Source organism: Oncorhynchus kisutch, unplaced genomic scaffold (assembly GCF_002021735.2).
Source record: "Oncorhynchus kisutch isolate 150728-3 unplaced genomic scaffold, Okis_V2 scaffold976, whole genome shotgun sequence".
Taxonomy (NCBI): Eukaryota; Metazoa; Chordata; class Actinopteri; order Salmoniformes; family Salmonidae; genus Oncorhynchus; species Oncorhynchus kisutch.
This window is the reverse complement of record NW_022262921.1, coordinates 49,823-68,813: the sequence shown is the minus strand read 5'-3', so window position 1 is coordinate 68,813 and position 18,991 is coordinate 49,823. Positions and strand designations below refer to the sequence as shown.

At 50.7% G+C, this 18,991-nt stretch overlaps 1 protein-coding gene across 2 annotated transcripts in view; it reads right to left on the bottom strand.

Moving 5' to 3' along the window:
• smc2 (structural maintenance of chromosomes 2) overlaps positions 1–18,785 on the bottom strand; it is a 49,049-nt gene extending 30,264 nt beyond the window's left edge. The window contains exons 1-12 of one of the 2 annotated variants that reach the window (XM_031817283.1): positions 18,451–18,785; positions 18,098–18,247; positions 17,299–17,421; positions 14,559–14,597; positions 13,260–13,370; positions 12,826–12,870; positions 12,062–12,163; positions 11,403–11,534; positions 10,609–10,758; positions 10,135–10,368; positions 6,765–6,924; positions 621–738 (exon numbers count right to left, since the gene is read on the bottom strand). In XM_031817283.1, the coding sequence (XP_031673143.1) occupies positions 621–738; positions 6,765–6,924; positions 10,135–10,368; positions 10,609–10,758; positions 11,403–11,534; positions 12,062–12,163; positions 12,826–12,870; positions 13,260–13,370; positions 14,559–14,597; positions 17,299–17,421; positions 18,098–18,247; positions 18,451–18,618 (1,532 nt within the window). In that variant the 5' untranslated portion in view covers positions 18,619–18,785. The remainder of the gene's footprint in view (positions 1–620; positions 739–6,764; positions 6,925–10,134; positions 10,369–10,608; positions 10,759–11,402; positions 11,535–12,061; positions 12,164–12,825; positions 12,871–13,259; positions 13,371–14,558; positions 14,598–17,298; positions 17,422–18,097; positions 18,248–18,450) is intronic. The other variant, XM_031817284.1, reaches the window with a different exon arrangement.
• Between the last annotated feature and the right edge of the window lie 206 nt (positions 18,786–18,991).

The window sequence follows — 18,991 nt, the reverse complement described above, 5'->3', positions numbered from 1 at the left end:
GAGGAGAGGAGAGGTGAGGAGCACACGGAGGTTGAAAGCCACAGGGGAGGAGAGGAGCACACGGAGGTTGAAAGCCACAGGAGAGGTGCACACGGAGGTTGAAAGCCACAGGAGAGGAGCACACGGAGGTTGAACGCCACAGGAGAGGTGCACACGGAGGTTGAACGCCACAGGAGAGGAGCACACGGAGGTTGAACGCCACAGGAGAGGAGCACACGGAGGTTGAACGCCACAGGAGAGGTGCACACGGAGGTTGAAAGCCACAGGAGAGGAGAGGAGCACACGGAGGTTGAAAGCCACAGGAGAGTTGCACACGGAGGTTGAAAGCCACAGGAGAGGAGAGGAGCACACGGAGGTTGAACGCCACAGGAGAGGAGAGGAGCACACGGAGGTTGAAAGCCACAGGAGAGGAGAGGAGCACACGGAGGTTGAAAGCCACAGGAGAGGAGAGGAGAGGAGCACACGGAGGTTGAAAGCCACAGGAGAGGAGAGGAGCACACGGAGGTTGAACGCCACAGGGGAGGGGAGGAGAGGAGCACACGGAGGTTGAACGCCACAGGAGGAGAGGAGCACACGGAGGTGTCGTCTCTCTGAGCTGGGTGACCCCACACACAGCGTACCTGTAGTCGAAGCGTAGGTTCGGGAAGCGGGACATCAGACTCTCGTAGGTATTTCTGAGGGTGGTGACCTCACGGTTCAGCTGTCTCTTCCTGTCCAGAAGACCCTCCTCCTTCCCATCTGATAAACAACACATCAGACGTCAACACCAGCCTCCCTCCTCATCTACCTTGGTACTGTAGTTTCTCCATATCAGCCTCTAGTTCCTCCTCCTCTACCTTGGTACTGTAGTTTCTCCATATCAGCCTCTAGTTCCTCCTCCTCCTCCTCCTCTACCTTGGTACTGTAGTTTCCCCATATCAGCCTCTAGTTCCTCCTCTACCTTGGTACTGTAGTTTCCCCATATCAGCCTCTAGTTCCTCCTCCTCCTCCTCCTCTACCTTGGTACTGTAGTTTCCCCATATCAGCCTCTAGTTCCTCCTCTACCTTGGTACTGTAGTTTCTCCATATCAGCCTCTAGTTCCTCCTCCTCCTCTACCTTGGTACTGTAGTTTCCCCATATCAGCCTCTAGTTCCTCCTCTACCTTGGTACTGTAGTTTCTCCATATCAGCCTCTAGTTCCTCCTCCTCCTCTACCTTGGTACTGTAGTTTCCCCATATCAGCCTCTAGTTCCTCCTCCTCCTCCTCCTCTACCTTGGTACTGTAGTTTCCCCATATCAGCCTCTAGTTCCTCCTCCTCTACCTTGGTACTGTAGTTTCCCCATATCAGCCTCTAGTTCCTCCTCCTCCTCCTCCTCTACCTTGGTACTGTAGTTTCTCCATATCAGCCTCTAGTTCCTCCTCCTCCTCCTCCTCTACCTTGGTACTGTAGTTTCTCCATATCAGCCTCTAGTTCCTCCTCTACCTTGGTACTGTAGTTTCTCCATATCAGCCTCTAGTTCCTCCTCTACCTTGGTACTGTAGTTTCTCCATATCAGCCTCTAGTTCCTCCTCCTCTACCTTGGTACTGTAGTTTCCCCATATCAGCCTCTAGTTCCTCCTCTACCTTGGTACTGTAGTTTCTCCATATCAGCCTCTAGTTCCTCCTCCTCTACCTTGGTACTGTAGTTTCTCCATATCAGCCTCTAGTTCCTCCTCCTCTACCTTGGTACTGTAGTTTCTCCATATCAGCCTCTAGTTCCTCCTCCTCTACCTTGGTACTGTAGTTTCCCCATATCAGCCTCTAGTTCCTCCTCTACCTTGGTACTGTAGTTTCTCCATATCAGCCTCTAGTTCCTCCTCCTCTACCTTGGTACTGTAGTTTCCCCATATCAGCCTCTAGTTCCTCCTCCTCCTCTACCTTGGTACTGTAGTTTCTCCATATCAGCCTCTAGTTCCTCCTCCTCTACCTTGGTACTGTAGTTTCCCCATATCAGCCTCTAGTTCCTCCTCTACCTTGGTACTGTAGTTTCCCCATATCAGCCTCTAGTTCCTCCTCCTCCTCTACCTTGGTACTGTAGTTTCCCCATATCAGCCTCTAGTTCCTCCTCTACCTTGGTACTGTAGTTTCCCCATATCAGCCTCTAGTTCCTCCTCTACCTTGGTACTGTAGTTTCCCCATATCAGCCTCTAGTTCCTCCTCTACCTTGGTACTGTAGTTTCCCCATATCAGCCTCTAGGTCCTCCTCTACCTTGGTACTGTAGTTTCCCCATATCAGCCTCTAGTTCCTCCTCCTCTACCTTGGTACTGTAGTTTCCCCATATCAGCCTCTAGTTCCTCCTCCTCCTCTACCTTGGTACTGTAGTTTCTCCATATCAGCCTCTAGTTCCTCCTCTACCTTGGTACTGTAGTTTCCCCATATCAGCCTCTAGTTCCTCCTCCTCTACCTTGGTACTGTAGTTTCCCCATATCAGCCTCTAGTTCCTCCTCCTCCTCTACCTTGGTACTGTAGTTTCCCCATATCAGCCTCTAGTTCCTCCTCTACCTTGGTACTGTAGTTTCCCCATATCAGCCTCTAGTTCCTCCTCCTCCTCTACCTTGGTACTGTAGTTTCCCCATATCAGCCTCTAGTTCCTCCTCTACCTTGGTACTGTAGTTTCTCCATATCAGCCTCTAGTTCCTCCTCCTCCTCTACCTTGGTACTGTAGTTTCCCCATATCAGCCTCTAGTTCCTCCTCCTCTACCTTGGTACTGTAGTTTCCCCATATCAGCCTCTAGTTCCTCCTCCTCCTCTACCTTGGTACTGTAGTTTCTCCATATCAGCCTCTAGTTCCTCCTCCTCCTCCTCCTCCTCTACCTTGGTACTGTAGTTTCCCCATATCAGCCTCTAGTTCCTCCTCCTCTACCTTGGTACTGTAGTTTCCCCATATCAGCCTCTAGTTCCTCCTCCTCTACCTTGGTACTGTAGTTTCTCCATATCAGCCTCTAGTTCCTCCTCCTCTACCTTGGTACTGTAGTTTCCCCATATCAGCCTCTAGTTCCTCCTCTACCTTGGTACTGTAGTTTCTCCATATCAGCCTCTAGTTCCTCCTCCTCCTCTACCTTGGTACTGTAGTTTCCCCATATCAGCCTCTAGTTCCTCCTCCTCTACCTTGGTACTGTAGTTTCCCCATATCAGCCTCTAGTTCCTCCTCCTCTACCTTGGTACTGTAGTTTCTCCATATCAGCCTCTAGTTCCTCCTCTACCTTGGTACTGTAGTTTCTCCATATCAGCCTCTAGTTCCTCCTCCTCCTCCTCCTCCACCTTGGTACTGTAGTTTCCCCATATCAGCCTCTAGTTCCTCCTCTACCTTGGTACTGTAGTTTCCCCATATCAGCCTCTAGTTCCTCCTCCTCCTCCTCTACCTTGGTACTGTAGTTTCCCCATATCAGCCTCTAGTTCCTCCTCCTCTACCTTGGTACTGTAGTTTCCCCATATCAGCCTCTAGTTCCTTCTCCTCTACCTTGGTACTGTAGTTTCCCCATATCAGCCTCTAGTTCCTCCTCCTCCTCCTCCTCTACCTTGGTACTGTAGTTTCTCCATATCAGCCTCTAGTTCCTCCTCCTCCTCTACCTTGGTACTGTAGTTTCTCCATATCAGCCTCTAGTTCCTCCTCTACCTTGGTACTGTAGTTTCTCCATATCAGCCTCTAGTTCCTCCTCCTCCTCCTCCTCCACCTTGGTACTGTAGTTTCCCCATATCAGCCTCTAGTTCCTCCTCTACCTTGGTACTGTAGTTTCCCCATATCAGCCTCTAGTTCCTCCTCCTCCTCCTCTACCTTGGTACTGTAGTTTCCCCATATCAGCCTCTAGTTCCTTCTCCTCTACCTTGGTACTGTAGTTTCCCCATATCAGCCTCTAGTTCCTCCTCCTCCTCTACCTTGGTACTGTAGTTTCCCCATATCAGCCTCTAGTTCCTCCTCCTCCTCCTCCTCTACCTTGGTACTGTAGTTTCTCCATATCAGCCTCTAGTTCCTCCTCTACCTTGGTACTGTAGTTTCTCCATATCAGCCTCTAGTTCCTCCTCCTCCTCTACCTTGGTACTGTAGTTTCCCCATATCAGCCTCTAGTTCCTTCTCCTCTACCTTGGTACTGTAGTTTCTCCATATCAGCCTCTAGTTCCTCCTCCTCCTCCTCCTCCACCTTGGTACTGTAGTTTCCCCATATCAGCCTCTAGTTCCTCCTCTACCTTGGTACTGTAGTTTCTCCATATCAGCCTCTAGTTCCTCCTCCTCCTCTACCTTGGTACTGTAGTTTCCCCATATCAGCCTCTAGTTCCTCCTCCTCCTCTACCTTGGTACTGTAGTTTCCCCATATCAGCCTCTAGTTCCTCCTCTACCTTGGTACTGTAGTTTCTCCATATCAGCCTCTAGTTCCTCCTCCTCCTCTACCTTGGTACTGTAGTTTCCCCATATCAGCCTCTAGTTCCTCCTCCTCCTCCTCTACCTTGGTACTGTAGTTTCCCCATATCAGCCTCTAGTTCCTCCTCCTCCTCTACCTTGGTACTGTAGTTTCCCCATATCAGCCTCTAGTTCCTCCTCCTCCTCTACCTTGGTACTGTAGTTTCCCCATATCAGCCTCTAGTTCCTCCTCCTCCTCCTCTACCTTGGTACTGTAGTTTCTCCATATCAGCCTCTAGTTCCTCCTCCTCCTCCTCCTCTACCTTGGTACTGTAGTTTCCCCATATCGGCCTCTAGTTCCTCCTCCTCCTCCTCTACCTTGGTACTGTAGTTTCTCCATATCAGCCTCTAGTTCCTCCTCCTCCTCTACCTTGGTACTGTAGTTTCCCCATATCAGCCTCTAGTTCCTCCTCCTCCTCTACCTTGGTACTGTAGTTTCCCCATATCAGCCTCTAGTTCCTCCTCCTCCTCCTCTACCTTGGTACTGTAGTTTCTCCATATCAGCCTCTAGTTCCTCCTCCTCCTCTACCTTGGTACTGTAGTTTCCCCATATCAGCCTCTAGTTCCTCCTCCTCCTCCTCTACCTTGGTACTGTAGTTTCCCCATATCAGCCTCTAGTTCCTCCTCTACCTTGGTACTGTAGTTTCCCCATATCAGCCTCTAGTTCCTCCTCCTCCTCCTCCTCTACCTTGGTACTGTAGTTTCCCCATATCAGCCTCTAGTTCCTCCTCTACCTTGGTACTGTAGTTTCCCCATATCAGCCTCTAGTTCCTCCTCTACCTTGGTACTGTAGTTTCCCCATATCAGCCTCTAGTTCCTCCTCTACCTTGGTACTGTAGTTTCCCCATATCAGCCTCTAGTTCCTCCTCTACCTTGGTACTGTAGTTTCCCCATATCAGCCTCTAGTTCCTCCTCTACCTTGGTACTGTAGTTTCTCCATATCAGCCTCTAGTTCCTCCTCCTCCTCTACCTTGGTACTGTAGTTTCCCCATATCAGCCTCTAGTTCCTCCTCTACCTTGGTACTGTAGTTTCCCCATATCAGCCTCTAGTTCCTCCTCCTCCTCCTCTACCTTGGTACTGTAGTTTCTCCATATCAGCCTCTAGTCCCTCCTCCTCCTCCTCCTCTACCTTGGTACTGTAGTTTCCCCATATCAGCCTCTAGTTCCTCCTCTACCTTGGTACTGTAGTTTCCCCATATCAGCCTCTAGTTCCTCCTCCTCCTCTACCTTGGTACTGTAGTTTCCCCATATCAGCCTCTAGTTCCTCCTCTACCTTGGTACTGTAGTTTCTCCATATCAGCCTCTAGTTCCTCCTCCTCCTCCTCCTCCTCCTCCACCTTGGTACTGTAGTTTCCCCATATCAGCCTCTAGTTCCTCCTCTACCTTGGTACTGTAGTTTCCCCATATCAGCCTCTAGTTCCTCCTCTACCTTGGTACTGTAGTTTCCCCATATCAGCCTCTAGTTCCTCCTCCTCCTCTACCTTGGTACTGTAGTTTCCCCATATCAGCCTCTAGTTCCTCCTCTACCTTGGTACTGTAGTTTCTCCATATCAGCCTCTAGTTCCTCCTCCTCCTCCTCCTCCAACTTGGTACTGTAGTTTCCCCATATCAGCCTCTAGTTCCTCCTCTACCTTGGTACTGTAGTTTCTCCATATCAGCCTCTAGTTCCTCCTCCTCCTCCTCCTCCACCTTGGTACTGTAGTTTCCCCATATCAGCCTCTAGTTCCTTCTCCTCTACCTTGGTACTGTAGTTTCCCCATATCAGCCTCTAGTTCCTCCTCCTCCTCTACCTTGGTACTGTAGTTTCTCCATATCAGCCTCTAGTTCCTCCTCCTCCTCTACCTTGGTACTGTAGTTTCCCCATATCAGCCTCTAGTTCCTCCTCTACCTTGGTACTGTAGTTTCTCCATATCAGCCTCTAGTTCCTCCTCCTCTACCTTGGTACTGTAGTTTCTCCATATCAGCCTCTAGTTCCTCCTCCTCTACCTTGGTACTGTAGTTTCCCCATATCAGCCTCTAGTTCCTCCTCCTCCTCCTCCTCCTCTACCTTGGTACTGTAGTTTCTCCATATCAGCCTCTAGTTCCTCCTCCTCCTCCTCTACCTTGGTACTGTAGTTTCTCCATATCAGCCTCTAGTTCCTCCTCCTCTACCTTGGTACTGTAGTTTCCCCATATCAGCCTCTAGTTCCTCCTCTACCTTGGTACTGTAGTTTCCCCATATCAGCCTCTAGTTCCTCCTCCTCCTCTACCTTGGTACTGTAGTTTCCCCATATCAGCCTCTAGTTCCTCCTCTACCTTGGTACTGTAGTTTCCCCATATCAGCCTCTAGTTCCTCCTCCTCCTCTACCTTGGTACTGTAGTTTCTCCATATCAGCCTCTAGTTTCTCCTTGTTCTTCTTGACAGTGTTGAAGGCCTCCTGGTCTTTCTTGTAACCAGAGTCCATCTTCTTCACCTCAGTTTGCTTGGCCTTCAACTCCTGCTGGGCATGTTTCAGCTTCATCTGGGCCTGAAGAACCGACAGGGAGAGAAGGAACACGTGAAGAGACACTCATCCAACACAGCAGGACAAAAAAATAATAACTCATCCACAACTCTTTTATTGAGGTCATCATTCTCATGGAGTTTGCATTCTTTGAAAGTCGTAGGTCAGAGGTCAACTGTTGGGCCTGTGTCAGCTTGACTCATATCCTTCCTTCAATCAATTCTCCGTTTCAAATATGTTTCAATACAAATCAATCAACTCATATATATAACGATTTTTTAAATCTATTATTATTATTTTTTTTCACCTTTATTTTACTAGGCAAGTCAGTTAAGAACAAATTCTTGTTTTCAATGACGGCCTAGGAACAGTGGGTTAACTGCCTGTTCAGGGACAGAATGACAGATTTGTACCTTATCAGCTCGGGGGTTTGAACTTGCAACCTTCCGGTTACTAGTCCAGCCCTGCCGCCTCTACGCTCTAACCACTAGGCCACCCTGCCGCCTCTACGCTCTAACCACTAGGCCACCCTGCCGCCTCTACGCTCTAACCACTAGGCCACCCTGCCGCCTCTACGCTCTAACCACTAGGCCACCCTGCCGCCTCTACGCTCTAACCACTAGGCCACCCTGCCGCCTCTACGCTCTAACCACCAGGGGCTGAGTCACTGGCTTGCTGGGGCTCTCTCATGCCGTCCCTGGAGGGGGTGCGTCACCTGAGTGGGTTGATTCACTGTTGTGGTCATCCTGTCTGGGTTGGCGCCCCCCCCCTTGGGTTGTGCCGTGGCGGAGATCTTTGTGGGCTATACTCAGCCTTGTCTCAGGATGGTAAGTTGGTGGTTGAAGATATCCCTCTAGTGGTGTGGGGGCTGTGCTTTGGCAAAGTGGGTGGGGTTATATCCTTCCTGTTTGGCCCTGTCCGGGGGTGTCCTCGGATGGGGCCACAGTGTCTCCTGACCCCTCCTGTCTCAGCCTCCAGTATTTATGCTGCAGTAGTTTATGTGTCGGGGGGCTGGGGTCAGTTTGTTATATCTGGAGTACTTCTCCTGTCCTATTCGGTGTCCTGTGTGAATCTAAGTGTGCGTTCTCTAATTCTCTCCTTAGAGACCATGCCCCAGGACTACCTGACATGATGACTCCTTGCTGTCCCCAGTCCACCTGGCCATGCTGCTGTTCCAGTTTCAACTGACCTGAGCCCTAGGACCATGCCCCAGGACTACCTGACATGATGACTCCTTGCTGTCCCCAGTCCATCTGACTGTGCTGCTGCTCCAGTTTCAACTGTTCTGCCTTATTATTATTCGACCATGCTGGTCATTTATGAACATTTGAACATCTTGGCCATGTTCTGTTATAATCTCCACCCGGCACAGCCAGAAGAGGACTGGCCACCCCACATAGCCTGGTTCCTCTCTAGGTTTCTTCCTAGGTATTGGCCTTTCTAGGGAGTTTTTCCTAGCAACCGTGCTGGCTGTTTGGGGTTTTAGGCTGGGTTTCTGTACAGCACTTTGAGATATCAGCTGATGTACGAAGGGCTATATAAATAAATTTGATTTGATTTGATTTAACCACTAGGCCACCCTGCCGCCTCTACGCTCTAACCACTAGGCCACCCTGCCGCCTCTACGCTCTAACCACTAGGCCACCCTGCCGCCTCTACGCTCTAACCACTAGGCCACCCTGCCGCCTCTACGCTCTAACCACTAGGCCACCCTGCCGCCTCTACGCTCTAACCACTAGGCCACCCTGCCTCCACTACGCTCTAACCACTAGGCGACCCTGCCACCTCGACCCACTAGGCCACCCTGCCAATCTAACCACTAGGCCACCCTGCCACCTCTAACCACTAGGCCACCCTGCCACCTCTAACCACTAGGCCACCCTGCCACCTCTAACCACTAGGCCACCCTGCCACCTCTAACCACTAGGCCACCCTGCCACCTCTAACCACTAGGCCACCCTGCCACCTCTAACCACTAGGCCACCCTGCCACCTCTAACCACTAGGCCACCCTGCCACCTCTAACCACTAGGCCACCCTGCCACCTCTAACCACTAGGCCACCCTGCCACCTCTAACCACTAGGCCACCCTGCCACCTCTAACCACTAGGCCACCCTGCCACCTCTAACCACTAGGCCACCCTGCCACCTCTAACCACTAGGCCACCCTGCCACCTCTAACCACTAGGCCACCCTGCCACCTCTAACCACTAGGCCACCCTGCCACCTCTAACCACTAGGCCACCCTGCCACCTCTAACCACTAGGCCACCCTGCCACCTCTAACCACTAGGCCACCCTGCCCACCTCTAACCACTAGGCCACCCTGCCACCTCTAACCACTAGGCCACCCTGCCACCTCTAACCACTAGGCCACCCTGCCACCTCTAACCACTAGGCCACCCTGCCACCTCTAACCACTAGGCCACCCTGCCACCTCTAACCACTAGGCCACCCTGCCACCTCTAACCACTAGGCCACCCTGCCACCTCTAACCACTAGGCCACCCTGCCACCTCTAACCACTAGGCCACCCTGCCACCTCTAACCACTAGGCCACCCTGCCACCTCTAACCACTAGGCCACCCTGCCACCTCTAACCACTAGGCCACCCTGCCACCTCTAACCACTAGGCCACCCTGCCACCTCTAACCACTAGGCCACCCTGCCACCTCTAACCACTAGGCCACCCTGCCACCTCTAACCACTAGGCCACCCTGCCACCTCTAACCACTAGGCCACCCTGCCACCTCTAACCACTAGGCCACCCTGCCACCTCTAACCACTAGGCTACCCTGCCACCTCTAACCACTAGGCTACCCTGCCACCTCTAACCACTAGGCTACCCTGCCACCTCTAACCACTAGGCTACCCTGCCACCTCTAACCACTAGGCTACCCTGCCACCTCTAACCACTAGGCTACCCTGCCACCTCTAACCACTAGGCTACCCTGCCACCTCTAACCACTAGGCTACCCTGCCACCTCTAACCACTAGGCTACCCTGCCACCTCTAACCACTAGGCTACCCTGCCACCTCTAACCACTAGGCTACCCTGCCACCTCTAACCACTAGGCTACCCTGCCACCTCTAACCACTAGGCTACCCTGCCACCTCTAACCACTAGGCTACCCTGCCACCTCTACACTCTAACCACTAGGCTACCCTGCCGCCTCTACACTCTAACCACTAGGCTACCCTGCCGCCTCTACACTCTAACCACTAGGCCACCCTCACCTGTTTGGCCTCGGTGTCAGCTTTACTAATGTCGTTCTTGCAGGTCATCATCTGTCCGGCGAGCGTGGCCTCTTCTCCGTCCTCATTGGTGGACAGCCCAGCGGACACAGCCTTGAAGTGACACTGTGCTGCCTCTAGGGCGGCGCTATCCTTCTGACCTTCCTCCTGTAGGGCAGACAGCTTCTCTGCTACCTTGGACACCTCCGCTTCCTTAACCACTAGTATCTTCTTATCCTGGGGGAGGAGACAGAGAGAGAGACAGAGAGAGAGACAGACAGAGACAGAGAGAGAGAGAGACAGAGAGGAGGAGACAGAGAGAGAGACAGAGAGGAGACAGAGAGAGAGACAGAGAGGAGACAGAGAGAGAGACAGACAGACAGACAGAGACAGAGAGACATTGGTTTTAGTTAGTCATACTTCAGGCTACACCCCCTCCTCTCTCACACACCACCCCTACACCCTCTCTCCTCTCACCTCCGCCATGCTCTTCACCAGTTCCTTCCTCTTCTTGGTCTCCTCTGCCAGGTTCTGTTTCTTCATGTCCACAGCACTCTGGGCTTTAGCATCGACCCGCTGGACCTCAGACAGAGTCTCCTCTAACCCCTTCAACACTCCACCAACCTCCTGTAGGACAGGAGACAGACAGACAGACGTCAGGACACCCCCCCGACAGACACCAGGACCCCCCCCTCCCCCCTCCCCCCCGACAGACACCAGGACCCCCCCGACAGACACCAGGACCCCCCCCCCCCCCCCCGACAGACGCCAGGACACCCCCCCGACAGACGTCAGGCCAGGACACCCCCCCCCCCCCCCCGACAGACATCAGGACACCCCCACCCCCCCGACAGACACCAGGACCCCGACAGACATCAGGACACCCCCACCCCCCCGACAGACACCAGGACACACCCCCCTCCGACAGACACCAGGACCCCCCCCCCCCCCGGACAGGCGTCAGGACACCCCCCTTCCGACAGACACCAGGACCCCCCCCCCAGGCGCCAGGACACCCGACAGAACATAATCAAATAACCTCTGAGCTAAATGTTTGAAATGCATCTGTCCGTGAAGAGTGAGATTCAATGAGATTCAACAGCTGCAGATAGAAACGTGTTGCATAGATCTGCCACTATCATTCGTTCACATTAGAGAAGTGGTGCCCATCCGCATTCTATGTTATCTGCAACATGGTTGTGTTTTTTCTCTCCCCAAAGCTCCCAGAATGGATTAATAAAGTTGAATTGAATTGAATAGCATTTCATTACTTGGTCTCTCTTCTTCTGCAGTTCCTGTATCTGGGCGGAGAGTTCCTGGACCTTGTTTTCGTTGTCTGCCATGTTGGCCTGCAGCTGAGTGATGGAGTCCTGCATCGCCTTCAGGTCCTCCGCAGACTTCACCTGAGATTTAAATTAACAACAGATCCATTAAACTTCACCTGTAAACCCAAATCACATTCAATTCTATTCACTTTGTTATTCATCCTCAACGGACATTGCTGGGCTGACAGGACAAGACACCATGACAACATGAAAAGACCACAACAACAAGACACCACGACATTAACAAGACACCACAACAAGACACCACAACAACAATGACACCACAACAAGACACCACGACAACATGATAAGACCACAACAACAAGACACCACGACATTAACAAGACACCACAACAACAATGACACCACAACATGATAAGACCACAACAAGACACCACGACATTAACAAGACACCACAACATTAACAAGACACCACAACAAGACAACAATGACACCACAACAACATGATAAGACCACGACAACATGACAAGACACCACGACAACATGACAAGACACCACGACAACATGACAAGACACCACGACAACTAAAACATGACGTAATATTCCACACAGGACCTTCAGTGTGTGTGTGTGTGTGTGTGTACCTTGGTCTCCTCAGCGCAGACAAACAGCCAGGCCACGTACAGACGACTCAGGTGTTCTATCTCCCTCATCAACTTCTGGTACTCCAGGTATGAAGAACGCTCCTACAGGAGGACGGAGAGGACGGAGGACAGGGAGAGGACGGAGGACAGAGAGGACGGAGAGAGGACAGAGGGACGGAGAGAGGACAGAGGGACGGAGAGAGGACGGAGACAGGACAGAGGGACGGAGGACAGGACAGAGGGACAGGACAGAGGGACAGAGGGACGGAGAGAGGGACGGAGAGAGGACAGAGGGGCGGAGAGAGGGGGGGAGAGAGGAGCGGAGAGAGGACAGAGACAGGACAGAGGGGCGGAGAGAGAGACGGAGAGAGGACAGAGGGGTGGAGAGAGGACAGAGACAGGACAGAACGACGGTGAAGGAAGACAGAAAGGATAAAGATGGTTAATGAAAGGGGAGTCATTTAGCAGACGCTCTTATCCAGAACCACTCACTCTACTCACAAGCTTACATTATTAATTCCTACTGGTCTCCTGTGGGAAACGAACCCACAGCCCCTGGCATTACAAGTGCCCTACGCTCTACCAACTGAGTCACCCTTCGATGGACGGAGGGGACAGGAAGGAGCGTGCAGTAAACATCCTCGGGGGTGTTTATTCCAGGGTCACACTCATCAGGGGACAAACGGACAGAAAAGGTCTTGGTGTTGAACTGAAGTGATGATTTCATGCCCCTAAAAACACATGTTAAAAACAGGACTTCCTACCTCCTTTAGCTTCTGCATGGTAGGAGTGATCTCTTCATCCAGGATCTGAACACAAACAAACACAAGTTCCTCAAATGACACCAATATCCAAGGCACCATTGTTGATAGAAGGAGCTATGTCCATTTCCCCAATCCTGGGGATCCCCAGCACTAACACACTAGACTCAACTAAAGGCCTGATGAAGAGTTGAACCTAGATTCAACTAAAGACCTGATGAAGAGTTTAACCTAGACTCAACTAAAGACCTGATGAAGAGTTGAACCTAGATTCAACTAAAGACCCGATGAAGAGTTGATTAATTGAACCTAGATTCAACTAAAGGCCTGATGAAGAGTTGAACTTAGTCTTCTAGAGAGCAAAAACAAACTCCGCCCCTTTGGGTCCCAGGACAGGAAACAGAGCTACGTCACCACAGGTAAGATGGCTGCCGCACCGTCTGGATTTCTTTCAGTTTGGCTTCTTTCTTCTCAATGGTTTTCTGGGCACTGATCTTCTTACACTCGTACATCCTGGTTCCTGCTGCCTCTTCTATCATGGCTAGGATCTACGGAGGAGAGAGAGGAGGGTCAGAGTGGTACATCCTGGTTCCTGCTGCCTCCTCTATGGCTAGGATCTACGGAGGAGAGAGAGGAGGGTTAGAGTGGTACATCCTGGTTCCTGCTGCCTCTTCTATCATGGCTAGGATCTACGGAGGAGAGAGAGGAGGGTCAGTGGTACATCCTGGTTCGGATCTACGGAGGAGAGAGAGGAGGGTCAGAGTGGTACATCCTGGTTCCTGCTGCCTCTTCTATCATGGCTAGGATCTACAGAGGAGAGAGAGGAGGGTCAGTGTGGTACATCCTGGTTCCTGCTGCCTCTTCTATCATGGCTAGGATCTACGGAGGAGAGAGAGGAGGGTCAGAGTGGTACATCCTGGTTCCTGCTGCCTCCTCTATGGCTAGGATCTACGGAGGAGAGAGAGGAGGGTCAGAGTGGTACATCCTGGTTCCTGCTGCCTCTTCTATCATGGCTAGGATCTACGGAGGAGAGAGAGGAGGGTCAGAGTGGTACATCCTGGTTCCTGCTGCCCCCTCTATGGCTAGGATCTACGGAGGAGAGAGAGGAGGGTCAGAGTGGTACATCCTGGTTCCTGCTGCCTCCTCTATGGCTAGGATCTACGGAGGAGAGAGAGGAAGGTCAGAGTGGTACATCCTGGTTCCTGCTGCCTCCTCTATGGCTAGGATCTACGGAGGAGAGAGAGGAGGGTCAGAGTGGTACATCCTGGTTCCTGCTGCCTCCTCTATGGCTAGGATCTACGGAGGAGAGAGAGGAGGGTCAGAGTGGTACATCCTGGTTCCTGCTGCCTCCTCTATGGCTAGGATCTACGGAGGAGAGAGAGGAGGGTCAGAGTGGTACATCCTGGTTCCTGCTGCCTCCTCTATGGCTAGGATCTACGGAGGAGAGAGAGGAGGGTTATAGAAGAGCTGTAGAGAGGAGGGCAAAGGAGTTTGTGTGTATATATACTACGGAAGTGTGTGTGTCGTTCCCCAGGAAGCGTGTGTGGAGTGTGTGTGTGTGTACTACGGAAGCTTCAAGTAGCTACAAGACTTCATGATTCTACAGTGTGTGTGTGTGTGTGTCGTTCCCCAGGAAGCTTGTGTGGAGTGTGTGTGTGTGTACTACGGAAGCTTCAAATAGCTACAAGACTTAATGATTCTATAGTGTGTTAGTGTGTGTGTGTATATAGACATACCTCAGGCGGTTTCATGTTCAGAACCTTGGTGATTCTCCCCTGAAATAATGTAAAGAGAAAAATATATATATATATATGAAAGTTATTTATAAAACATGTGGTACCACAGAACGATGTCACTCAGACCTACAAATATATAGAGTCTGCTCGTCAACTCTACAAATAGAGAGGGCCGCTCGTCAACTCTACAAATAGAGAGGGCCGCTCGTCAACTCTACAAATAGAGAGGGCCGCTCGTCAACTCTACAAATAGAGAGGGCCGCTCGTCAACTCTACAAATAGAGAGGGCCGCTCGTCAACTCTACAAATAGAGAGGGCCGCTCGCCAACTCTACAAATAGAGAGGGCCGCTCGCCAACTCTACAAATAGAGAGGGCCGCTCGCCAACTCTACAAATAGAGAGGGCCGCTCGCCAACTCTACAAATAGAGAGGGCCGCTCGCCAACTCTACAAATAGAGAGGGCCGCTCGCCAACTCTACAAATAGAGAGGGCCGCTCGCCAACTCTACAAATAGAGAGGGCCGCTCGCCAACTCTACAAATAGAGAGGGCCGCTCGCCAACTCTACAAATAGAGAGGGCCGCTCGCCAACTCTACAAATAGAGAGGGCCGCTCGCCAACTCTACAAATAGAGAGGGCCGCTCGCCAACTCTACAAATAGAGAGGGCCGCTCGCCAACTCTACAAATAGAGAGGGCCGCTCGCCAACTCTACAAATAGAGAGGGCCGCTCGCCAACTCTACAAATAGAGAGGGCCGCTCGCCAACTCTACAAATAGAGAGGGCCGCTCGCCAACTCTACAAATAGAGAGGGCCGCTCGCCAACTCTACAAATAGAGAGGGCCGCTCGTCAACTCTACAAATAGAGAGGGCCGCTCGTCAACTCTACAAATAGAGAGGGCCGCTCGTCAACTCTACAAATAGAGAGGGCCGCTCGTCAACTCTACAAATAGAGAGGGCCGCTCGTCAACTCTACAAATAGAGAGGGCCGCTCGTCAACTCTACAAATAGAGAGGGCCGCTCGTCAACTCTACAAATAGAGAGGGCCGCTCGTCAACTCTACAAATAGAGAGGGCCGCTCGTCAACTCTACAAATAGAGAGGGCCGCTCGTCAACTCTACAAATAGAGAGGGCCGCTCGTCAACTCTACAAATAGAGAGGGCCGCTCGTCAACTCTACAAATAGAGAGGGCCGCTCGTCAACTCTACAAATAGAGAGGGCCGCTCGTCAACTCTACAAATAGAGAGGGCCGCTCGTCAACTCTACAAATAGAGAGGGCCGCTCGTCAACTCTACAAATAGAGAGGGCCGCTCGTCAACTCTACAAATAGAGAGGGCCGCTCGTCAACTCTACAAATAGAGAGGGCCGCTCGTCAACTCTACAAATAGAGAGGGCCGCTCGTCAACTCTACAAATAGAGAGGGCCGCTCGTCAACTCTACAAATAGAGAGGGCCGCTCGTCAACTCTACAAATAGAGAGGGCCGCTCGTCAACTCTACAAATAGAGAGGGCCGCTCGTCAACTCTACAAATAGAGAGGGCCGCTCGTCAACTCTACAAATAGAGAGGGCCGCTCGTCAACTCTACAAATAGAGAGGGCCGCTCGTCAACTCTACAAATAGAGAGGGCCGCTCGTCAACTCTACAAATAGAGAGGGCCGCTCGTCAACTCTACAAATAGAGAGGGCCGCTCGTCAACTCTACAAATAGAGAGGGCCGCTCGTCAACTCTACAAATAGAGAGGGCCGCTCGTCAACTCTACAAATAGAGAGGGCCGCTCGTCAACTCTACAAATAGAGAGGGCCGCTCGTCAACTCTACAAATAGAGAGGGCCGCTCGTCAACTCTACAAATAGAGAGGGCCGCTCGTCAACTCTACAAATAGAGAGGGCCGCTCGTCAACTCTACAAATAGAGAGGGCCGCTCGTCAACTCTACAAATAGAGAGGGCCGCTCGTCAACTCTACAAATAGAGAGGGCCGCTCGTCAACTCTACAGGGCCGCTCGTCAACTCTACAAATAGAGAGGGCCGCTCGTCAACTCTACAAATAGAGAGGGCCGCTCGTCAACTCTACAAATAGAGAGGGCCGCTCGTCAACTCTACAAATAGAGAGGGCCGCTCGTCAACTCTACAAATAGAGAGGGCCGCTCGTCAACTCTACAAATAGAGAGGGCCGCTCGTCAACTCTACAAATAGAGAGGGCCGCTCGTCAACTCTACAAATAGAGAGGGCCGCTCGTCAACTCTACAAATAGAGAGGGCCGCTCGTCAACTCTACAAATAGAGAGGGCCGCTCGTCAACTCTACAAATAGAGAGGGCCGCTCGTCAACTCTACAAATAGAGAGGGCCGCTCGTCAACTCTACAAATAGAGAGGGCCGCTCGTCAACTCTACAAATAGAGAGGGCCGCTCGTCAACTCTACAAATAGAGAGGGCCGCTCGTCAACTCTACAAATAGAGAGGGCCGCTCGTCAACTCTACAAATATAAAGGCCGCTCGTCAACTCTACAAATATAAAGGCCGCTCGTCAACTCTACAAATAGAGAGGGCCGCTCGTCAACTCTACAAATAGAGACGGCTTATCAACAAGTGGAACAACATTCAGTGGTGTGTTCACTAGAAACCAAAAACAGAACCCGAATTTGTCCAATAGAATCTCTTCTTCGTTGCAAAAAAAAAAAACGATTTGCTACAGTGTGCGACTAATGAATACACCCCAGGCTCCTGGAGGTGTTGAAAAAAAACCTACCTGCATTATGAGGAAGTGGGGGTTGTTAACGTTGAGTCCTACAGAGCAGAACAGATCCTGTACCCTGGTGTTGTTGGCATTCACCCCGTTGATCAGATACTTGTTCCTACCACCAATCACCACCTGGGATCGGAGACGGATACAGAGGAGTGAGCATCCACTCCAACATAGTAACATTTTAAGAGAGTGTCCTCTACAGTAAAGCAGCAGTTTGATTGGCTAATAATAGCTACTATCATAGTAAAAGCATTAACGTTAGTTTGAATAGCTAATAATACTGCCTGTTCAGTAGTTAGCAGTCAACATCAGTGTAGTGATTGTGATAAAAACAGGAGACATCATCATGAAAAGCATTACTAGTTTTTTTTTACTTAACTAGGCAAGTCAGTTAAGAACAAATTCTTATTTTCAATGACGGCCTGGGAACAGTGGGTTAATTGCCTGTTCAGGGGCAGAACGACAGATTTGTCTTGCAACCTTTTGGTTACTAGTCCAACACTCTAACCACTAGGCTACCCTGTCGCCCCAGTTTGAGCAGCTCGTAACAATACATCTGATAAATCACGTCAGTGGACAGTTAGTGTAGTGATTATGGGAAAGGGAACAGTCATATAGTTGGGACTATTTTCAGACCTAACGCAGTAGCTACCATCTACTGCCATAAAAGGTTCAAGTCAGACCACTTGACAGAAGTTGTAGTTAACTAGTAGAATCCCTCAGTTTGGAACTGCTGGAACAAGGTATACATCCGGAACTCTTCCCACAAACAGGAATAGAGACAAGAGGACAACAACGGTACCTGTCTTGTGACCGTGATCTCGTCGTGGGTCTCGAATCCAAGCGGACTCTGACTCTTGTTTGCGTTGTCGAAAGTTATGGACACGGTGGCTTTGGTGATACCGGCCTGACCGTTCTTGTACACCAAATCCTGGAGATTGGCCGCTCGCACCTGGAAAAGAGAAGTTCAGATCAGACGGAAGTAACGTTACAGATCAATAACTTCTCTACTAACGTTACTGTAACCCTCGATTGAACGTAAGGCACCGTAAGCTAACGTTAACTAGCTAACACAACAAGCTTCAAGGAAATGTCTTTAGCTCACCGGATTAAAAACTAACTTTTCTGCGAATTAAAGAATAAGTAGCATATTACCTGAGACAAGTTGGATATCCCCAGTAGAAAGCATATCGAGTCGAGAATATTGGATTTTCCACTTCCGTTGAGTCCGGTAATAGCGTTGAAGAGCGGATCAAATCCGTTGATTTCTGTCCTCTGCGCGTAGGACTTGAACCCTTCTAAGATAATAGATTTGATGTGCATCTTTCCGTTGTCCTTTTTCCAAAGTAATCCTTTTTCGATATATCGTAATAACGTCTAAACAAACCACGACGTTATACCGAGAGCTGTTGTTGTCAACAGAAACACTTCTCGCTTTTCAGAATTTGGCGCCAGGCACGCTACTGTTCTCTGGTCCTGCGCATGCGCCTATTCGGACAAATGTCGTTTTCGAGACCATTTTAAATCTTGCAAATTTATTTGATACCTTTTTTTAAAATTCATTTATTTGAAGTGTTGTAATAATTGTAATAATGTGGCTTTAAATATTAAACAATGTGTTTTTTTCTTGTTGTTTTTATATCAGGCAATTTGGTCATAGAGTTTTTAAACCCAGAGCGGCAACATCGCGAAACAG